This window comes from Eschrichtius robustus, chromosome 11 (genome assembly GCF_028021215.1).
Source record: "Eschrichtius robustus isolate mEscRob2 chromosome 11, mEscRob2.pri, whole genome shotgun sequence".
In the NCBI taxonomy this organism is placed as follows: Eukaryota; Metazoa; Chordata; class Mammalia; order Artiodactyla; family Eschrichtiidae; genus Eschrichtius; species Eschrichtius robustus.
The window spans coordinates 65,717,064-65,737,363 of NC_090834.1; the positions used below are offsets into that span (position 1 = coordinate 65,717,064).

The window sequence follows — 20,300 nt, forward strand, 5'->3', positions numbered from 1 at the left end:
TAAAGCAGGATAGGACTGTGTGGTCAGGGAAGACCCCCCCGATAGGAGACTTAAGGAGCTGGGGAGGGAGCCCCACAGAGACTGGGAGAAGCACATGCCAGGCAGAGGAGGTGGTTGGTCCAGTGAGCACCCTGAGGTAGGCATGTGCTTGGCGTGTGGGAAGAACAGGAAGGGGCCGTGTGGTTGGAGCTGGTGACCCTGAGAAGCCTGGGAACTGCCTACTGAGGGGTAGCAGGGGCCAGATTATATAGCACATTAGAGTGCAGACGTTTTGAGGGATGTGTAATTTGAACCTCCATCCCAATGACACAACTGATGGAAGAGCGTCCAGTTTAGACTTTTGCCACAAATACCAAGCTACAAACTAATGAACCTGGAATCTTCATGGCTGAAATGAGACATTTCTATTTAGAGGGTTACAATTTAAAAGAATTCCTGTGTGATAATCTCTCTGATATTTTAAAAATTCCGAATTCTTGAATAATCCTTAATGAAATAATTCTAGCACAGTTGGGGAGCTGCTCATCAGAAAAGTCAGAAGTGGGTCCTAGTGGTTTCTATCCCTCCAGGAGCTTGTGGACAGACTCTCGGAGTTGCTCTTACGTGCTCACTGCTGTCTCTGGAGGCTCCATGGAGCAGGTTAGACAGGTCCTCAGCATGGGAGCGCTGCTTGCTTGATTAGTTCACAAGGCAGCTCAGCCAGACTGAATTCATTGGCGCCCTTGGCCCGGAATGTTCTCCTGGGTTTACTTGTGGAAGAACAAGGGAAATCACACAGGGCAAAATACTTTGTTTTCAGGATTAAACAACAAATAAAACCAAAATCTTGTATTTCTTCATTAGAATGTGACTTCTTAATGCAAGGATTTTCATCTTTTTCTCTTTCCCCCACTTCTGTATCCCCTCGGTTTCTAAAATTATGCCTAGCATGTGGTAGGGGCTCAGAAAATATTTGTTTTTCTTGAATAAAGGTCACATTTAGAACCTTTATACATTTTCTCCCAATTTTCTACACCTCTACATTCATAACCTAGACTGAGTATTCCTGTTCATAAGGACCCCACAACCCGGTGTATCTCGAGTCTTATGAGCAGCTGGGCTATAAGCTATAGAATGCCAGAGACCACATGTTATTCCTCTTGGTACCTAAGACCACAAGTTATTCGTCTGGGTACCTATTCCGCTGGGTAACGCCAGCGCATGGCCCCAAGGCGTGGTGCAGACTCTCTAAGTGTTAATCATCCCAATAAGATTAACCATAACACATCCCCAACAGAAACTCTGGAACCCAGGGAGCAAAGGCCACCCCTGGCATCCTACTCTTTTGAAATTAGAGTTAGTAGTTGAAAAGGCCAGGACGGCTGATCATGTTAGGCAGCGAGGATAGGGCGCCCATATTTGGATTATAATTGAAATGTTAGCACATCATGCATCAGCTCCAGGAGTATGTTTCAATAATTCATTAATCACTTAGGAACATAAAAATGGAAAGCTTAAAGCAGCCGTATTCATTAAGATTAGTGCCTCTGTAAAAGGGAGCTTTATAATTCATAACTTCATTTAAGCATGCATAAGTGAATTCAAATTACCTCTCATGCTCCAGCTATCATTCCTTTACACACTGAGGAATAATTTATGATCATCTATATGTAAATGGCGATGAGTCAACCATTGGTAAAAACCAAAAGGCTATGAAGGATCTCAATTTACCAGTCCTTGATTTCTTTATTTTGGGGGAGGTCACTCATATGCTTTCTTCCTCTTCCTGCTCTGAGGCACCTTTTAATAATAATTATTTAATAGTAATATGGAAAAGGATTATTTAATAATAATGAAAAGGATTTAAAAATAATAAGGAAAATAAATAATAATAATAAGGAAAAGGGCTGTTTGCTGATAGAGGAGGCTTTGAAAATCCTCTCAGTCTGTATTTAGGGTATAATTTAAATGATTTATTGTAAATGGATTTTTATTTGCTAACAATTCCAATAGATAGTCTCGATGTTCTTCAGAAAGACGACTGTTTTCCTGCCACTGTATATGCAGTGTGGCTTGTGTATATTTATGACTTAAAGTCATGTTTTGGCCTGTGAAGCACAAAAACCTTCCTGCAGCCAAGTTTTGTCGGTGCTAATACATGCCCTTTACGTCCCACATTCCTTAATTGCTTCAGAGCCCTCGCCTGATAGGTGAGCTGTCCTCACACCCTGATGAGAGGGGTAAGGTCATTGGCTGCTCTGCATAGAAGTTTGGATTGCGCTTCCACGTGAGGTGGCAGAAGCCCTGGCGAGCCAGCTGAGGTATTCCTTGAGGTCGGGCTGCCCAAGGGAGCTCTGTGAGAGGCATAAGGAGCCAGAGTCCAGGCCAGAGGCTGCTCTCGTGGCTGCTGGGTGTTTTTCTCCTGAGTCTGTCAAGAGCTGGAAATGTGACCAACCTGGTCCAGGTGGTGGCTGGGACTTCCTGGCCAGGTGAGAAAGCAACCGGGGTTCCCTTCATGCAGGACACTTCCCCCACCTGCCACCCACCAAAAATAACAGCCATTCTTCTCACATCAAGAATCAGTGGTGTGGCTTCTCGGCTCCCCTCCAGCGGGGAGCCGGTCCCAATCCTGCACCCTTGCTTTATTTCCTGGGACAGGTGAGTGTCCTCACAGACCAAGTGGAAGCCCAAGGAGAGAAGATTCGGGACCTGGAAGTGTGTCTGGAAGGGCACCAGGTGAAACTCAATGCTGCTGAAGAGATGCTTCAACAGGTAAGGGTGGGCGGGGCCCAGGGCCTTGGGTCCTGCAGCTGCTCACGTGGGCAAGCCCCTTTCTGGGTCCAAGTTACAGACATTGCTGCTTCCTTTCCCCTTTCCCGTCCTGCCTGGAGGGAGGGTTGGCTGCTGGAGGGGGAGGGTTGGCTGCTTAGCCTGTGGTGTTTACACAGCAGGTGAAACCGGAGGGGGAGGGCAGGGAAGGACTGGCCTGGGAGGAATAACTTGTTGGGCTGGTTTGACAGATTCCCAGGGCACTTTCTGGCCTGGTTCAGTGCGGAGCTCTCTGCTGGCCATGTCCCCCTCATCTTATCACACCAACCATACTGGACACACTTAACTGGCTAACTCCTCATGACCAAGTAACCCACAGTTCGGGCATGGCACTGTTGTCGCCTTTGCCCTGTAAGTGGCATCTGGGGTTTTCAAAAGTCGATTAACTTATTTTGTGCCTCTTTCCTACCCTCACTCCTTCCCCTCTCACTCTGTTTGGCTTTCTTTGATAAAACCGATCACACATTCCATAAATAATATTTTAATATAATTTAATACATATTAAAATGAAAAAAATTAGCTGCTCTTTTACCATTCAGAAACATCTCTTAAATGTCTTCTTGTTTCTCTTTGGGCCTTTTTGTTATATGTACATATAATATACAAAACACTATTTGCACCAGAGATATGATTTAGTCCTCAGCTTTTCTATGCTTAACATCATAGAGTGAGTTTTTTTCCACCTTTTTTCTTTTTTTTTTTTTAGTAAAAGTATTATAATTGAATTGACTCTTCTTGAACAGTCTGACCCCATTGTAAATAACGAGCTGCAGTTTTTAGGAAGAGGTGTTGAATTTTTATCAAAAGTCTTTTCAGAATTTGTTGAGATGCTAATCAGAAATTTTATGAACTCTAATAATATATCTAATTAATTTCCTTAACTTGCATCATTTTTGCATTTCAGTTATTTTGAAAAATAAACCATGACTGAAGTTTATGTGTGTATGCTTTGTAGCTCCTGGTATATAGTACTTGGCACATAAAAGGTGCTCACTAATTATTTAAAGAATGAAAGTCCATCTCTTAAAATGAGCGGGTTCAGTTAGAAGACTGCTTATAATCTCCCTCCCCCACCCCCCAAGCTCTAACCTTTTTTGTTTTTTTTAATTGCTTTGGTCAGCATAAAATTCAAATTGTTTCTCCACAGCATAGTAATGAACAGAGGCTTTGAATATGACCTTTGGTCTTAGGGTAAATATCTTAGTTTCTAGGTGTTTCTTAGCTTTGAGTGCATGTGAAAAACTTCTTTAAAAATCAGTATTTTTATGCAAATGTCTTTGTAGAAACTAGTTCCGACAGCTTGGAAGCTGTTATTAGTTTATCCTTTCATTGCTGATTAATAAGTTACCACATTCTTGGCTCCATTTGATTTTCTGTTTAAATCGTATGCCATTTCTCTTGCTTATCATATTCCCTGGAAATCCGAGTAGCAACAGGAGTGAATCTTTCTTTTTATTTACTCTTAAAAGTTGAATCTTTCTTTTGAAGACCCAGGAAAGAAAATAGCCTGGTGGAAAAATCTCAAATGGCAGAAAAGCATTTTCACAAGAGTGCATGGGACAACCCACTAGATTATATTTTCAAGACAGCAAAAGATGCGGTTCTGGGGTGGGGACCAGGGAGGAAGATGATGGAGGGGCTGTAAAAAAAAAAAAAAACAAAAACAAAAAAAACAAACAAACAAAAAAAAAAACCTAGACAGAGACCAAGAAAATTTGCATGTGGAAGGGAACATGTCAGAAAAATGGCAGAAGGCTGATGTTTCAGGAAGGCAGTGCCTGGTGAGTAACCACACGATCGGAGGTCAGAAAGTGGCCCATCGTGGTGCCTGAGCTCTCTGAGGTTGTCTTATCCTTCTAAGCATTATCCCATAGACTGGATTTTTGACTTTTAAAAAAGTCTTAAGCTCAACTGCCCCTTATATCCTGTTTATTCTAAATCTTCTCTCTTGTGTGCTGTGGCTGGGGTAGCAGTCATGTGGTTTGCATGTACCGTAGAGGTGGATGTCTTGGCTTGGTATATCTTGGAGTGCAGTAGCTCTTATTTGCTACCTCTGGGGTTGAAAGATCTTCCTGAAATTAACCAAGTTATTTTTATGCCCATATCTTTGACCGTCGTCTCTCAGCCTTTCAAGGGTAAAATGAAAGGAGTGTGCAGTACTCCTTTCCTGGAGAATTCTGAGTTCATGTCATAGGCATTTGAGGCTCCGCTCCCACTCATGTGTTCTCTGGGCTTGGTGGTGCCTGATCTGGAGATCATTGGGTTGCCAGCTCTAAATGACACATTGAATGTTCTGCACATGCTAATGCTTTCCTGAAATCTGCTTGATACTGTTTGAAAAGACGCTTAATTCTTGCATCACAATGCTGATGTGATGCCATCTATAGCGTGGAGTACATACGTAAGTGTCCTCTGAACTGGGGATAGGCAGAGACTTGCCTGGTTTGACTATGATATCCTGGGCCCCAGGGCTCATGGTAGGGCAAGCATGACTCACATCCTTGAGGCAGAGAATGGAGGCAAACAATTGCCTCTTTCTTTTTTTTTTTAATTTAATGAATTAATTAATTTTATTTTGGCTCCGTTGGGTCTTCGTTGCTGTGCGCGGGCTTTCTCTAGTTGCGGCGAGCGGGGACTACTCTTTGTTGCAGTGCACGGGCTTCTCATTGCGGCGGGTTCTCTTGTTGCAGGGCACGGGCTCTGGGCACACGGCGTTCAGTAGTTGTGGCTCGCGGGCTTAGTAGTTGTGGCTCGCGGGCCCTAGAGCGCAGGCTCAGTAGTTGTGGTGCACGGGCTTAGCTGCTCCGCGGCATGTGGGATCTTCCCGGACCAGGGCTCGAACCCGTGTCCCCTGCATTGGCAGGAGGACTCCCAACCACTGCGCCACCAGGGAAGTCCACAATTGCCTCTTTCTGCCAGCCCTCAGCCAAGTCTGGACTCCTGTTTAAAGGCCTGAGGAGCTCTGAAGGAGACCCTTTCACTGTCACAGCGTGGGGCCTTCTGACTGCCTATTGACACTGCTTCCCTTGGGGAGGCAGCTCCTGCTAGCCCTTACACACTGAATACATCCTTTCTAAAGGAGCCAGCCGCTACTCAATTCTAGCTGACCGCCCATGGAGGCCCATTACTGCTTTTCACAAGAAGCTGGAAATCCAGATGTAAAAATTTAAAGATCAGTCTTTCTATTTTAAAAACATTGGCAACTAATTTAAATGAAAAAGAAGTATTGTGTGAACCACACAATATTTATGGTACCTTTAGGCCAAGCCTGGCCCACAGATCTCCAGTCTGCAACCTCTATTCCAGACTTTGCCCCCTTGGCTGGCTAGAAGACCTCTGGGGGCACTTAAGGAAACCCAGACCCACCCAGCATCGTCCCAACCCTGTGCGTCCATGGGTTCCAAACCCCACTGCGCTCTCTCCCCCGACAGCTGTTCTCCTGACCAATGTTCCCCACCCGACTCACAAGCCACAGACCCCTCAGCCTGGCTTGGCCTGGTCCCCTGCTAAGTGCTGATATCTTAGCTCTCATCTGTTTTCTTCTACACATTAACCCATCTGGTCTCCAGAAAGGGGAGAGCATGAAGGCCCATGGGGTTAGACAGGCAAACCAGGACCAAACAGAATCAGCACAGAGGCAGGGCCACATGAGCCACACATAGATTATAGACACATTTGAGGGCAAAATATTTCTTGTCTGCAGCCTGTTGCAGGACACAGGGTGGGAACGGAGCAGCTACAAGCGTCTCTCGGAGCTGCCTGTGGAAACACCTACTCTGATACGGTCTCTGACTCACTGAGCGTGTCTAGATTCCCCAGGGAACCTTCCCCATTAGGAAGAGACATCTCCCAGGAAATGTACAAGTGGGTCTTCAAAGGCCCACAGCCTGAATCCATTTTCACCTCCGTTTTAAGCAGGTCAAGGCGTTGCCCAGCTGCATCTTTGAGGGCTGCACACTGAACTATCCGAGCCCAGAGCCCAGAATAACACCCCAGGAATACAGGTGTGGACCAGCGCCCTCCCCATTGTGATTGGCCTAGACCATGTTGGCAACAAAATCTCTCACAGAGAGAGAGTTCCTTATGCTCTGTGATATATTTGAAGTCCCTGGTGACTTTTTCTAAAGCGGCCTCCATGGGTTCTCTGGGGTCCTGTCAGTTCCTGCACAAGCTCCTCTGCCTCTGATCACTGACCCTTCTCCAGCGGGTGATGATTTCAGGGAGGAAGCCGATGCTGTTCAGTGGAGAAGAGGTCTTACACAGAGCTGGCAGCCAAATGGAACACTTTCCAGAGGCTGGCCATTGACAGGTGTAATCAACGCCAAGAGCAGCAGCCATGTTTAGTGCCAAAAAGAAGACAGGATAGGGAACCCAAGCGGGGAGGAAGAAAGGATGCAAAGCTCCTTGTGAGGACACAGCCCAGCTTTTGGAAAACCTGGAAGGGACACCAGGCTCTATCTCAGTCCTCCAACCTGACCCAGAGCCCCAGGTGTCAGGCAACCTCATTGTGTTGGCTGCCTTTTAGGTGAGGTGTGGAGAGTGACAAATTTAGGGGGTTTGGAGTCCATGGACGTGACTTTCTGCAGATTCACCACTTGTGGTTGATCTGGGAAAGTCAGTGAACCTGGGTTCTCATTTATAGAGAACGGAGATGACAGTGTGGGCTCTGCACTGCCCACCTCCTCGAGCTGTCGTACAGTTGTTCCAGTTCTGTTAAAACTGGACTATCACACAATGGCCAGGGGGTTACGGGACCCAGGACACAGGCCCAGTTCCTGCCCTTGAGTCGAGTGAGGGAACAGTGTGCCCAGGTGTCGGCACCCAGCTCATAAATTCCCCGAGAGCACCTTTAGGGGGAGGTATTTCTACCTCAGAAAGGATATCAAACAGAGCTATGCACCTGACCCTGTGGGAGCACAAATCTGTCCGAGGAGACAGGACACTTGAGTGAAGAAAAAGGGGATTTGCCAGTTCTTCCCTAAAACTCCCCCTGGGAGATGTGTGAGGCAGAGATAACTGCTTTCCTCAAGTTTATCTGATTTGATGTTGGAGCTCCAGACCGCAGTGTGAGGTAAGTGCTTTACCCCTTTTTACAGATAAGGGGACTGAGGTTCAGAGAGATGACTTAGTTAGCGGAGACTGAGTCTGGACTCAAACCCAGGTTGACTACGAGCCCCTCTCCCTGGAGGAGGCTTCCCGGCAAGGCCTAGGCCTCTTACTTCAAAGGGCAGAGGGACATATTTTTCCTTTCAAGTCGTTCCATGGCCCGTTCTTTCATTCTGGTTTCAGGTTGCCAGTCTGGCTCCAGTCCTCCGTCATTGGTCAGAAACTCCCTGGCTCAGGTTCCACACTTAAAGTTGGAAGTAATCGCTTCAAGATGTGGCCCTTTAAGGAGAGCAAAGTTGAAAGGCAAATTCTCTTTATCAGCTCTAGTCAGACACTGAGCTTTGGGAAAAGGAAATGATGGTTTGCTCTGAGATGGAGGCTTTTTTTCATCTCCCAGAAAGGAGATGTATTTGTCCTTCTGGAAGAGATTACTGGTAGTGGTGAAGTGAGGGGGGTGAGTGATAATTTTGTTCATTGGTTTTCTTCATTACCCAGTTTCATGGTCCTGCCTAGTAAGAAACACAAAACACCGTCCTCCCATACCACCACCTCCTCATCGCTTGCCCTCTCTCATTTACACAGGCAGCCTTGAACCAATCAGGAGAGCAGACACTACTGCTGCTTACGAACCTCTGCCCCTTATCTCCAGCTCCCTGCCTCCCCATTCCCCCCTCACCCCGTTACAGTAGCTCTATGATTCCAAGACATCCCAGCAGGATCCCACCCTGCGGGTCTCAGTAGGTGCCAAGCGTTGCCTTCGTGCTCTGGACAAACAGGCTGGATCAGAGATCAACTGCAGTCTTGGGGATGGGAGCTAAAGATCCAAGAATGTTACTCCTAAGGGGTGGACAGAATAAAAGATGCCAGCAGAGAAGAAAAGGAGAAAAAAGAAAGGTCAGGAAAATGGGACTTCCCAGGTGGTCCAGTGGTTAAGACTCCGTGCTCCCAATGCAGGGGGTCAGGGTTCGATCCCTGGTCGGGGAGCTAGATCCCGCACACTGCAACTAAGACCCTGTGCAGCCAAAATTAATAAATATTAGAAAGAAAGAAAGGTCAGGAAAATGGAAAGGGAGGGTGGGCTCACACTAATGAGGGGATGCAGGGTGAGTCATTGGGTTGAGAGCTGAGAGAGGTGAAAGTTGCCTCGGAAAGTTGGGACGCTGGTCCAAGAGCCAGGGCTGTTTCTGTGTTCTGCTGAAAGCAGAAGCTGGGTTGCAGGCATGCAGACGTTTTCCTGAGAAGTGACAGGAGGGTGAGGAAGAAGAGGCAGCAAAGAGTGGATTATTCTTTTCAGAGCTTGGCTGTGAGGGGGAGAGGGGAGGGAAGAGAAAAAGCTGGCGTTCACACTCACACCACACGCAGAGTGCGTTTGCCTAGCCTGAGCACTAAGGAGCTGATGGTGGTCCCTGGAGGGGAAGGAAGGTCAAGAGGGAAGGTTCTTTCGAATGTCAGAAATTTGATCATGTTTATAGCCTGAGGGATGGAAGCTGATGGTGAGGGAGAGATTAAATGCCTGTCAGAGCGGATGATTAATGGACCTACCCTAGAGTAGCGGAGACTTGGTGAGAACTTCCTCAAAGGCAGTACAGAGGTGAGGGAGGGCCCAGGTCCCTGTGAGTAGGCGTCATTCTGCACTACCAGCTAGAGGGAGAAACAGGACCAGGACTCAGAGGACAAAGCCAAACGCTACTGGTTAACCAGGGAGTTACCTGAATCCTCATTCAAGCTGCGTGAGGATGGCATGGAGGACTGGTCAGCATCTGGAAGGTGGGTCAGGTGGGGCAATTCAGGAGCAAACTCTGGAATCTTTGTGTCCTTTAACATATGCTTTTAATGTGCAACCTGGAAACTTACTGGGCTGGGAACAGTTTTTAAAGATAGAAGAACCTGACAGAGAAGTCGGCTGTGTGCAGTTATGTCAGACTAACTTCAGAAATGAGGTGCGGGCTTGCTTTCTCTAAGACACAGATTCAGGAGAGAGGACTGAGAGATGATTCTGGGAAACTTTGAAATAGGAAGGATGTAAGTTCAGTGACTAACCAGATGACCTTTAAAAATCTTTTCAGTAAATAGGAGAGGTTATTTAAGGAGAAGAAGGGGATAGGGTGGGGTTTAGGGCTCGAGGAGAATGGAAAAGATCTGGAACAAACTCTGAAAGGAACCAGCCAGAGATGAATACAAGTTTTGCTAGGCAGTGTTGGAAGATCAGCTGTAATCAGATAGCGTAAATTTGTGTGGAAACCAACTGGCATCATTAAGTGACTTTTACCAGCAATTCTTAGGCCGGGGGGAGTGGAAACATAGACAAAAGTCTTTGAGGTTTGGCATGGAGCGGGCGCTGGTGAAGCAAATACACTTCAGATCTAGGGGCAAGGATGAGTCAGAGGAAGAATTTTCTGGTGCAGAAATGATACAACTGAAATGATAAGCCTTAAGGTACAGGGTGGATAAGGAGGCAAATATTGCTTAAAGGAAGTCGATAAACTAGGAAAATAGGGAGTTATTAAGTAACTAGTAGCCACAGAAGAAGAAATTAAAGATGATTTGAGTGACTAAATGGGCCAGTTGAAAAGTCAGAGGATTGTGGCCAGAGGAGAGAATTTCAGAGTTGAAGATTTTAGAAGTGAAGGACACATGTTCTGGATCAAGACGAGGGTCAGGCTGTGGCCATACTACTGAGAAGCTGAAATGAGGTGGAAGCAAAGCCTGTCGGTGTCAAGGTCAAGAAATGTGAAACCAGGGTGGACACTGAGTGGAAGATTGATTAACAAGGATAATCAGTGGAAATGGGAGACTATCTTGGGGTCTGGATATTTGGGGGAGAATGTGACTTAACTGAGTGGTGCTGCCTTAGAGGAGGAGGAGGAGGAGGAGAGCAGAGGTAGGAGATCTGGAAGAAGCAGTGTTTAACAGGGAGAAAGGTGTTCTGTAAGTTGGGTTGCTGGAGCAGAACGGTCTCTACTTGAGAGGACTGGGAAGGACATGTCATGTCATGCAAACGTCAGGGTTCGGTTTCTGCTGGAAGTAGAAAGAGCAGTTTAGAATGTAGGGTATTTAAATCCTATTAAGACAACTAGGATAGAGGTCATAGTACATAACAGTGGCTGGAGGCCATGCCGGGCCTGGAGATGGGGAAGTGGAGCTGGGCTGGGATAAGGCTGTCTAAGGCTGATTTTGAGTTCAGGGAGTAGGACAGTACTTATTGATGACAAGGACCAGGGGATTGATGACAAGGACCAGGGGTGATGATAATGAGAGGGGGAAGCACATGCTAATAGAATCTAGGAGGCAGTAAGGAGAAGTTTTGTTATCAGTGGACTATGTGAAATTAAGCAGCCCCAGGCTTCTCATTAAAACTTTGGTGGGTCTAATTGAAATGTCCACTTGGAATGTTAGTGTGACCAATCAGAACCCTGGCATGACCAATTGGAATGGCCATTGGAATTTTAATGCAACCAATTAGAATATTATCCTCATTAACTGGAACATTGGTATGACCAATTACAACCTGGCAGTTAAAACAGCCAGAGGGATTCTGGAAATAATGAAAGCAGAGTAGATTCTTAGCTTTCAAGAGAGATGCCTTCTGAGGCTTTTTTAAATCCCACCAAGGCAGTATCTTGAATGCTGGTCAGTAGACAACTGTATAAATACCGTTTTAAGAGACTCAAGTGCTCAACAGGGGCTGTACTTTTAACTCTCCTATCCCTAGGCCTTGGCATCTGGTAGTTGAACAAATGGTGGAAGTCTCATGGAAGAAGATTTTCTGAGTTCTTAGCACTCCAAAGCAATTGTTATTATCCCATGGACCTTGAGTTCTAGAATCATCCCTTTTTCCCTTTGCACTGGTGGCTGGGAAGCTCACATACACATTGTACTCCATCTCTAGCTGTGAATAGAACTTTAGGGTATGAGTTTTATGCCGACAGTCACTCTGGCTTCAACTTCTTTCCTTACCTGCTTTAATTTTTACGGTTTATTTTTTCACTTGAGTTGTCTATTTTGCAAACTGCCTCAAATCATTTCTGGAACAAAGCAGCTAGATGAAAGGATGGAGAGAAAGACACAGAATGAGGAGGTGCAGGCAAAGGGGAAGGTGGGGAAGAGGGAGAAGGATGTCGATAACGAGCAGGCGGCATTAGGAAGGATTATATCTTAAGATACTCAAGACCCAGAAATCCCATCTTCCTCACCCAGGGAAGAACATTTTAGGGCCTTCTATGGCCTGCATAGCCTTAGCACCAGGCCCTAGTAGATAGTATGTGCTCAACAAAATCTTAACAGTTTGAGCAGCTCTTTCCTGGGCTCAGTGAATATTTGTTGATTGGCTTTTTTCAGCATGTATTTTTTTATTTCCCTTGAAATTCTTGGACTTCTTTCTCGTTTGGGAAACAATGTGATACATTAAACAGAAATGAGTTTTGAAGCCAAACAGACGTTGGTTTTAAAACTAACTCTGCTGTTGATTGGCGTGTGCCCTTGGCCAAGACAGGCCAGTCTCTGGGCCCGTTTCTTCATCTGTAAAATAGGGATAGTAGTGTTGACTGCCAAATCCCTGGGAGGGTTTATTGAGAGGATGTATGTAAAGTACCCAACAGTGTCTAGCACAGAGGAGGCACTCAGTGCATCTATGTCCACCCACCCCCAGTCCCAACACTGGACATGCTTAGCTGGCTAACTCCTCATGACCAAGCAGCCCGCAGTTCTGGCATGACACTGCTGCTGCCTTTACCCTGTAAGCCAGCTTCAAGTCTGGCTGGCCCAGGAAGAGCTGGGCTCCTCAGCCCAGTACTAAGCTCACTTTGCTGAATTCTTTGGCTTCTGGATACTCGCCCTCAGGTTAGCAGACGGACAGTTTGTAGACCACCTTTCTGAGGTACTGATGGCCTTTTGCCTAGGGAGTCATGTTTTCCAAGTTAAAATCTCTGACTCATGTGGTTTGGTTTTATGAGTTGAGGACAGTTCAGAACGTGAAATCATGGCTGTAGGGTCAGATTGTTGAGATCACTGGTCTTGTACTAGGGTTGGGTTGCCTAAGATGATACAGAAATTTCAGACCATGGCAGGATGCTGTGTCCTTTCCATCAGCTCATTTGGCCGGTTACCCTCCTAGCATCATATCGTGGTCTCCTTGCCAGGACCTGTGTGTCCAGTGTCTCCACGTGCCAAGATTTGGGATCTCACACAACATCGCCTTTTGCCAATGGAGAAATGTTAACCCTGGACTTTGGGAAGTGCTCCTGGCTTTTGAGGTCCTTCATAATTCCTAGTAGTGCTGAGCAGGTGTTTCACCTATCACCTTTGTTGTGTCTTATTTATGCTTATTAAGTGTATATATTAATGGCAGGTTGTTGTCTGCTACTGTTTTAGGCTTGGCAGGACTACTGATAACCTCCCCGGTCTGTCCTCAAAATAAGCAAAGAATAATTTTCTTATTTACATTCTAGGAAAGATACATATCACATAAATAAGATTCTACTGTAACCATTCAGTAAATACTCATCGAATATCTACTTTATGTCCTAGCTCCCTTCTAGGTTCGTTGCAGTAAGGTCTTCCAATGACATGTGTGGAAGACTGGGCTAAATATTGACTGAGCCCAGGAGGTGATAAGGAAACTTTGGTTTTGAAAAATATAATGTTAACCTAAGCTGGTTTTTTGTTTGTTTTGGTGGAGAGGATCTGCTGCTTTGCCTTAAAAATAGACATGGAGAAATTTCATTCGTGGAGCAGACCCATCCGTTTTTCTCTACCTGGGAAGAATGAATAATGGTTTCTATGGAAAAATGTGCTTTTTGAGAAATGTAGCTCACATTGACTCTCAGAGCACAGTGGGTAACATCAGGCTGTGCTATCCTTGAGTGACCCAGCATCAGCCCAGGCCTGCCCCCTATAGGACTGTGGCTCAGATGTAGCAGTTTCATCGTACAATGTAGAGACTGCCTTATGTCCTATGGATGGAGGTAGAGTTGTTCTTATTGCCATGGAGGTTTATGATTTTGAGATCTGTTTTTGCCTGCAGGAGCTGCTAAGTCGTACATCTCTTGAGACTCAGAAGCTCGATCTGATGACTGAAGTGTCTGAGCTGAAGCTCAAGCTGGTGGGCATGGAGAAGGAGCAGAGAGAGCAGGAAGAGAAGCAGAAAAAAGCAGAGGTGAGTGTGATACATCACCTTCTGGGGGTACCCATACTGTCCAAAGCTCAGATCAGGGGAAGCTAGCCTAATGTGGCTTCGGGCCATCTGGTCAACCCCAAGCCTGGCAGCCACTGGGTGCCAGAAACATCTATGCACCAGAGACACAATGATCTGTTAATACCAAGTTATCAGGTTTTGCTGTGACTGCAGATTTCAGCAATGCCCAAACCACCCAGTTTTGGCTCTAAGGCTGTATCCTCCCTCAAGCTGCTGACAAGGATGGAAAGGGAAGCAGTAGTGGGGGAAGGATCAGACAAGACTTGGAGAAACCAAGATGTCTTCTGTGAGAGCCAAGGTAATGACCACGTATTGGGATGAAGTCAGCTGCTCAATAAGCCAGCATCATTGTCCATGGAGTCTAGAGACATTCTTTGATGTGCATTTCACAGACCCAGATGCAACCCTTAGATTATGTGTTTCTTTCCTCCTGATGGCTCCTATGGGTGAGCCCATGCACAGGCTTTCTCTCAGAGAATGTTTTCCTGTATCTCGTTTCTGTTTTTGTTTTCTCAGGCTCCATATGCCATTGTAGAGCATGCCAGACTCTTTTTTTGGATAAATGTTTTGGATAAATTTTAGGCTCAGAGCTCAGAACAGTCTGTTTTAACCTTAGATAACCACCTTCCGTGTGCCTCTAGCTACAAGTCCCTATATTTGTACACTGTGCATTGTGAGCTGTGGAAAGAAGAATAGCCTTTAGGTTTAGAAACACCTTGGCTCAATTACTGACCTAACTGCTTAATAGCTCTTTGAACTTCAGCAAGTTAACTACTTAATCTCTCTGAACTTCAATTTCTTTATCTGTAAAATGGGTAACTGTGTGATGAAGTCGGAAAAAAAAAATCACAAAAGCTAAGTCTCTATCATATGATCTGGTATCCTCTCTTCCATTTAGGCATCTCTAAAATCTAAAGGTGGATATTGTTCCTTTCAATTAAGCGCCAACACCATCATGCCCGGAAACCTGGCACATTTCTGTGTTTACTGGGTAAACACTGGTGATTGAGACACTTCTAATATGTGGGGCATATTCCTTGCATTGCTTTTGAGAACATGCTCATTAGTAAGAAGTATAGTTGCCAAAAGAAAATTTATCTCCATTAAGCTGAGGACTCTATCTTCTAGTGATTAAGAATGCAGGCTCTTGAATCAGACCTCTTGGCTGGAATCCAAACTCAGCTACTCAGTAGGTTTGTGATCTTAGGCAAGTAATTTAACCTCCCAAACCTCTGTTTCTTCTTCTGTAAAATGGAGATTGTAATACTTCCTATTTGCTCAGTTGTTCCGAGGAAGGAATGAGATAATGTATATGTGTAGTCCTTAGCATAGTGCTGGATTACTAGCTTTTATCAATTACTTACTGATTGTGTTTTTAAGCATGCCAGAAATGGAAATGTAGACCTAGCTACATTATTGACTTACTGCTAAGTTTACGCACACTCAAAGCTTATCTGTGTGAAGTGTTAGGTAAAGAGACTGTGCTTCTTAAATGTTCAGGGAGAAGCAATTAGATTTTCTACAGGTTTAGAATTATTTTACCGATGTTTCAAAATGTGTGATCACATGGGGATATACGTTCAGGCTTGGGGGCCAGAATTGAATAAACTCTGTAAGAAGGCTTAGAGTGGTAGAGACAACTCAAAACCAAGGAAGGAAGAAAGGGAGGGAGGGAGAGAGCGAGGGAGGGAGGGAAGGAAACAAGGAAAAGAAAGAAAGGAAAGAGTGGGAGGGTTATTAGGTCACACAACTGGAGTAGTCTAGGGTTTAAAAAGCTGATATCACTAGATCCAGCTGGCTTTACCATGTCATTAGAAATCAGGCTTAGTGTCTCATTTGGTTCTGTTTTAGCCTTATTCTCAGAAAGGCTCTCCATATGTGGCGACAAAGATGGCCATCAGCAGCTTTAGATCCTACTAGCCTGGCAACCTCTGCAGAGAGAGAGATTCTCTCTCTCTCAAAGATTCCAGCAAAACCCCAGGATTGCATATCAGTGGGCCAATTTGGGTCACGTGCCTGATTCTGAACCAGTCACTGTAGGGGACATGGGCCTACACATGGGTGTGTGTGAGCATGAGGGTCAGTCCATGGTGGCAGAATACTGAGTTAGTACCGAGCTGGAGCAGCTCAGTTCCTTTCTAGGGAAGGAAGGGGGAGCTCCCACTTCTGGGCCAAGCACAGCTAAGGCAGTCATTTTACTGTTTGCTTTATTTTTTCTTTTCTGAAGGATTATTTTTCAATCCGAATTTTTGTTTTTGTTTTTGTTTTCCATCAGACTATTCGTGCATGAGGCAGCATAGACCCTGAGCTGCTGGCCTCAGTCCTACCCGATAACAGCCCTTCCCAGTTGCTAGTACAAACATTAGGTTTCCATGTGGAGGAGTTTTTCAGGCTGTTCAAACTTGTGATAATCAGGGAACAACAGCCATATGACCTGAAGCAACATTCTCATTCTTGTCATTAAACATAATCTTTACTGGTATGCTCAGACTCTCTACCACTGTTTGTAACTACCTGGAACACCCGAGGCTTAGAACCATGGAGAGGGCTGCTTAAGCTGCACTATTGTCATGTGCGTGGTGGAGCTGTTTATATTGAGGGAGGCGTTTGGCTAGCTGGGGTCATCAAGGTTGTAGTTGTATGAATCAAGGGAATGTTGCTTCCCATCCTACACTGCTGCTGTTTTTCCAGTGAATGTGCTTAGCCTAAAGCCTGATTGCTTGTGGTTTAAAAGAGGCGGGACTTTTTTGAGGTAGCCAGATCTGAAATAAACTTTCTCTGTGTAGCTCAGGCTTTATCCTAAGCAGGTATCCTGCTGCCCTGTAGTCAGCTGTGGAAGTGATTACAAATGTTTGTCTATAAACCCAAGGACTTTGAGGTGTAGGTTTCTTGTTAAATGGAGACAATCGTGATAGCCAGCCTCGCTCAGGAGTCAGTGGTGACCCTTATGAGACGTGGGTGAATACTGGATTTCCTGTTTACTGTACCTTTTCTCCTGAGCCTTTTGCAGTGGTTCTGGGTCATTTCAGGAGACCCAAGATTGGACCAATTAGGTTTACTCCTGAAAAGCAGGACTGCAGGAGAAGTGATCAACATGGAAAGTAAATACCACAGTTAAGGAGGATGGCACATGAAAGAAAGAGATCCAGAGGCAAAGGAAAACCTCGGGGTGGCCCATCTATCGAAGGCATGTCCCTTGGAGGGATCTTCCTTGGAGAAGGGCATCTGGCTTCCCTAAGCACTGGGGAATGCAGGGAGGCCTGCAGCTGGATCCCTTTGTGAGATCCAAAGGGTTCTGCGCATAGTAGCAGAGCAGCCTTTCTAGAGGGGAACAGAGAATCCAGCATGTGCTGGGACATGAAGTCAGCCCAATTGATCAGGGATATACACAAGCCTGAGGAGAACCGGAATGATCTCTAGGATTTCCTGACAGAAAATGGAATGTCTTACAGAGCAGGTGTCCTGCTTCCTTTCTTCCTATGGGTGGGACCTTGGAAGGGAGGGATTCTGATTTCTGAACTGTTGCAATTGGAATGATGAACTTGGAGTACAGAGCAAAGGCTGGGAAGATTGTGTTTGCTCAGAGAAGAGCTGGCCTGACTTAGGAGAGTTTTATTATTCATTTTATTTTATTTACTCCTTTTTGTTTGTATAGGAAATATACTCCAACAATTCAGAAATTAAGAGTTCAAAAAGGTATATGCAGCAAAACCTCTTCTTTCCCAGCCAGCAGTCAGACACCAATGTTCTCAGTTTGCTTTGTATCCTTCAGAGTTATCTTATGCATGGACAAGCAAATTTATATGGATAACTTCTTTCCCTCATATTTGCACAGATACACATTATTCTAGACCTTTCTTTTTTTAATTGAGTAGTCATAGAGCTTGTTTCATATCAAATACATTAAAAAAAAAATTCTCATTCATGTTTATGTTTACATATTATTTTATGCTCTGACTATGCCCTCATTTATTTAACCAGTTCTCTCTTGGGTGGACATTTTAGTTGTTTCCAAGTGTTTGCCCTTACAAATGATGCTATTGTGAATAAATTTGTAAATGTGTGAGGATACTGAAGTGGAATTGAAGGGTCAAAGGGTATAACACACTTGACATTTTGACAGATGTGGAGGTGGTATTCCCACCTGCTATGTGTCAGAGTGCCAGGACAGTATTAAACTGAGCATGAAGGAAGCGGGAGAGAAACAACTAAGTAAAATTGTGAATAAGTTTAACAGGTAGGATGGGGTGGGAAAGACTATGATTTTGGGAAGTGCCCAGTAGTTAGTTTCACATAGAAAAGAACCATAAAACAAACAAACAAAAACTTTGACGGTTGGCAAAGCAAGAGTAATAAAGTGAGTTGAGATTACAGAACAGGGATTAGAACCTCATATATGTCACCTGGACTTCATGATGTGGGACCCAAGATTGAAAACACCGCTACAAAAGGCTCTGCCCTATGGGAGAGAAAAGACCTACTAAGAGAGGAGAGGGGCTAGCCCTGGAAATAAAGGATTTTAAAAGTAAGTGGAAGTGCCAAGCCTGAGGCTGGACATACTGGAAAACAGCACCTCTACGTGGATAGGGAGTTTAGAAGAGAGTGTTCCAGAAGAGCTGGGGCATGGAGAAATGGTCACATGGAGCAGAGGAGGAAAATAGGTGCACTCCTGATACAGATCCCCAGACTGATGGAGGCAGACAGAGAGGGCAGTAATGAGAGGGAGCAGCAATTGGATAGCCCTTAAAAAAGCTCCAGCTCAACACCTAGGTATCGAAAGGTTGGTTTTTGTTTTTGCCTTCCACCCCCACATTTATAGTTTCCGCCCTGAATGTAGATAAAGTAAACCAGGAAAACTGCCACTCTGGCTCTAATGCTGAAGCAAAGCTAGAAACTAGTTTATGAAGTGAAAGTGATGGGTATCTTGAGAGAGTGGCCATTGTTATTTTGAGAGTTCATGATAGGGAGGGGAGAACGCGGCATAGACAGACATGCACTGTGGACCTTGGAAATCATACCTTTGAAAGTTCAGCAATAGAAGAGATGACTCAAGGATATTGAACTACATAAAAATATACTTATTTCTGACTGTGTAACCTCACAAATAATATACCAATAAAAAGGAAAAGGTAGAGGTACCTTGAGAGGAACCAGTTTTCTTTTTTTTTTTTAAGATTTTTAGAAATTTCATGTAATGTCTGAAACCTTTATATTAACATATTTCCATACAAATAACCCAATGAAAGTTTAGTATTAGTTTTGTTTGTTTGTTTTTATACTGCAGGTTCTTATTAGTCATCAATTTTATACACATCAGTGTATACATGTCAATCCCAATCGCCCAATTCAGCACACCACCATCCCCACCCCACCGCAGTTTTACCCCCTTTGTGTCCATATGTCTGTTCTCTACATCTGTGTCTCAACTTCTGCCTTGCAAACCGGCTCATCTGTACCATTTTTCTAGGTTCTACATACAGGCGTTAATATACGATATTTGTTTTTCTCTTTCTGACTTACTTCACTGTGTATGACAGTCTCTAGATCCATCCACGTCTCTACAAATAACTCAGTTTCGTTCCTTTTTATGGCTGAGTGAGAGGAACCAGTTTTCAAAGGGGCTTGTACAAAAGGTAGAAAGGACAGATAAAAGTGCACCTGCACGAACAGTATCAGGAAGATCAAACCCCACTGAAAGGGACAGTTCTGAGGACAATAGGAAGGTTTTCCTTTAACGTTATGTTCTCAATAAGAAGATCAAAGAAAGAATGGGCTTGGTTCCACTGATGCCTCTGACAGATGCACAGAACTTAGGACAGCAGTCCCCAGGCTGCTTGTTTATAAGTGAATTTTAAGGAATCGGAGAAATCAAGTGAGTTGCTGAAAAACTGGAAGTAACCATTTTCTTCTTATCCTTCTCCTCCTCCTCCTCCTCTTTTTTCAAAACGGCAAAGAAAGTTAGAAGTGTTCTATAAAATTCAGTCTGTTGCTCTTGAGGTCAACCCTATGATGGTTTGTGAGAAGCCAGAGGACAAAGTAGGGATCTGTGTCCATTAAGAGTAAGTTACGTCTGATTGGCCTCATTGGTTTGGCCAGGAGTGCATCTTGTAGTGGTAGGCTAGGTAAATCCTCACTTCAGTGAGGCACTGCGAAAACATTGCTTGGGATGGTCTTGTAGATAAGATAGAGGAAT

The 20,300-nt window shown here is 44.8% G+C and overlaps 1 protein-coding gene across 8 annotated transcripts in view; it reads left to right on the forward strand.

Moving 5' to 3' along the window:
* PPFIBP2 (PPFIA binding protein 2) overlaps nucleotides 1-20,300 on the forward strand; it is a 158,251-nt gene that overhangs the window by 96,881 nt on the left and 41,070 nt on the right. For all 8 annotated transcript variants that reach the window (XM_068554740.1, XM_068554732.1, XM_068554734.1 and 5 more), the window contains 2 exons: nucleotides 2,638-2,751; nucleotides 13,937-14,068. In XM_068554740.1, coding sequence (XP_068410841.1) covers nucleotides 2,638-2,751; nucleotides 13,937-14,068 — 246 coding nt within the window. The remainder of the gene's footprint in view (nucleotides 1-2,637; nucleotides 2,752-13,936; nucleotides 14,069-20,300) is intronic.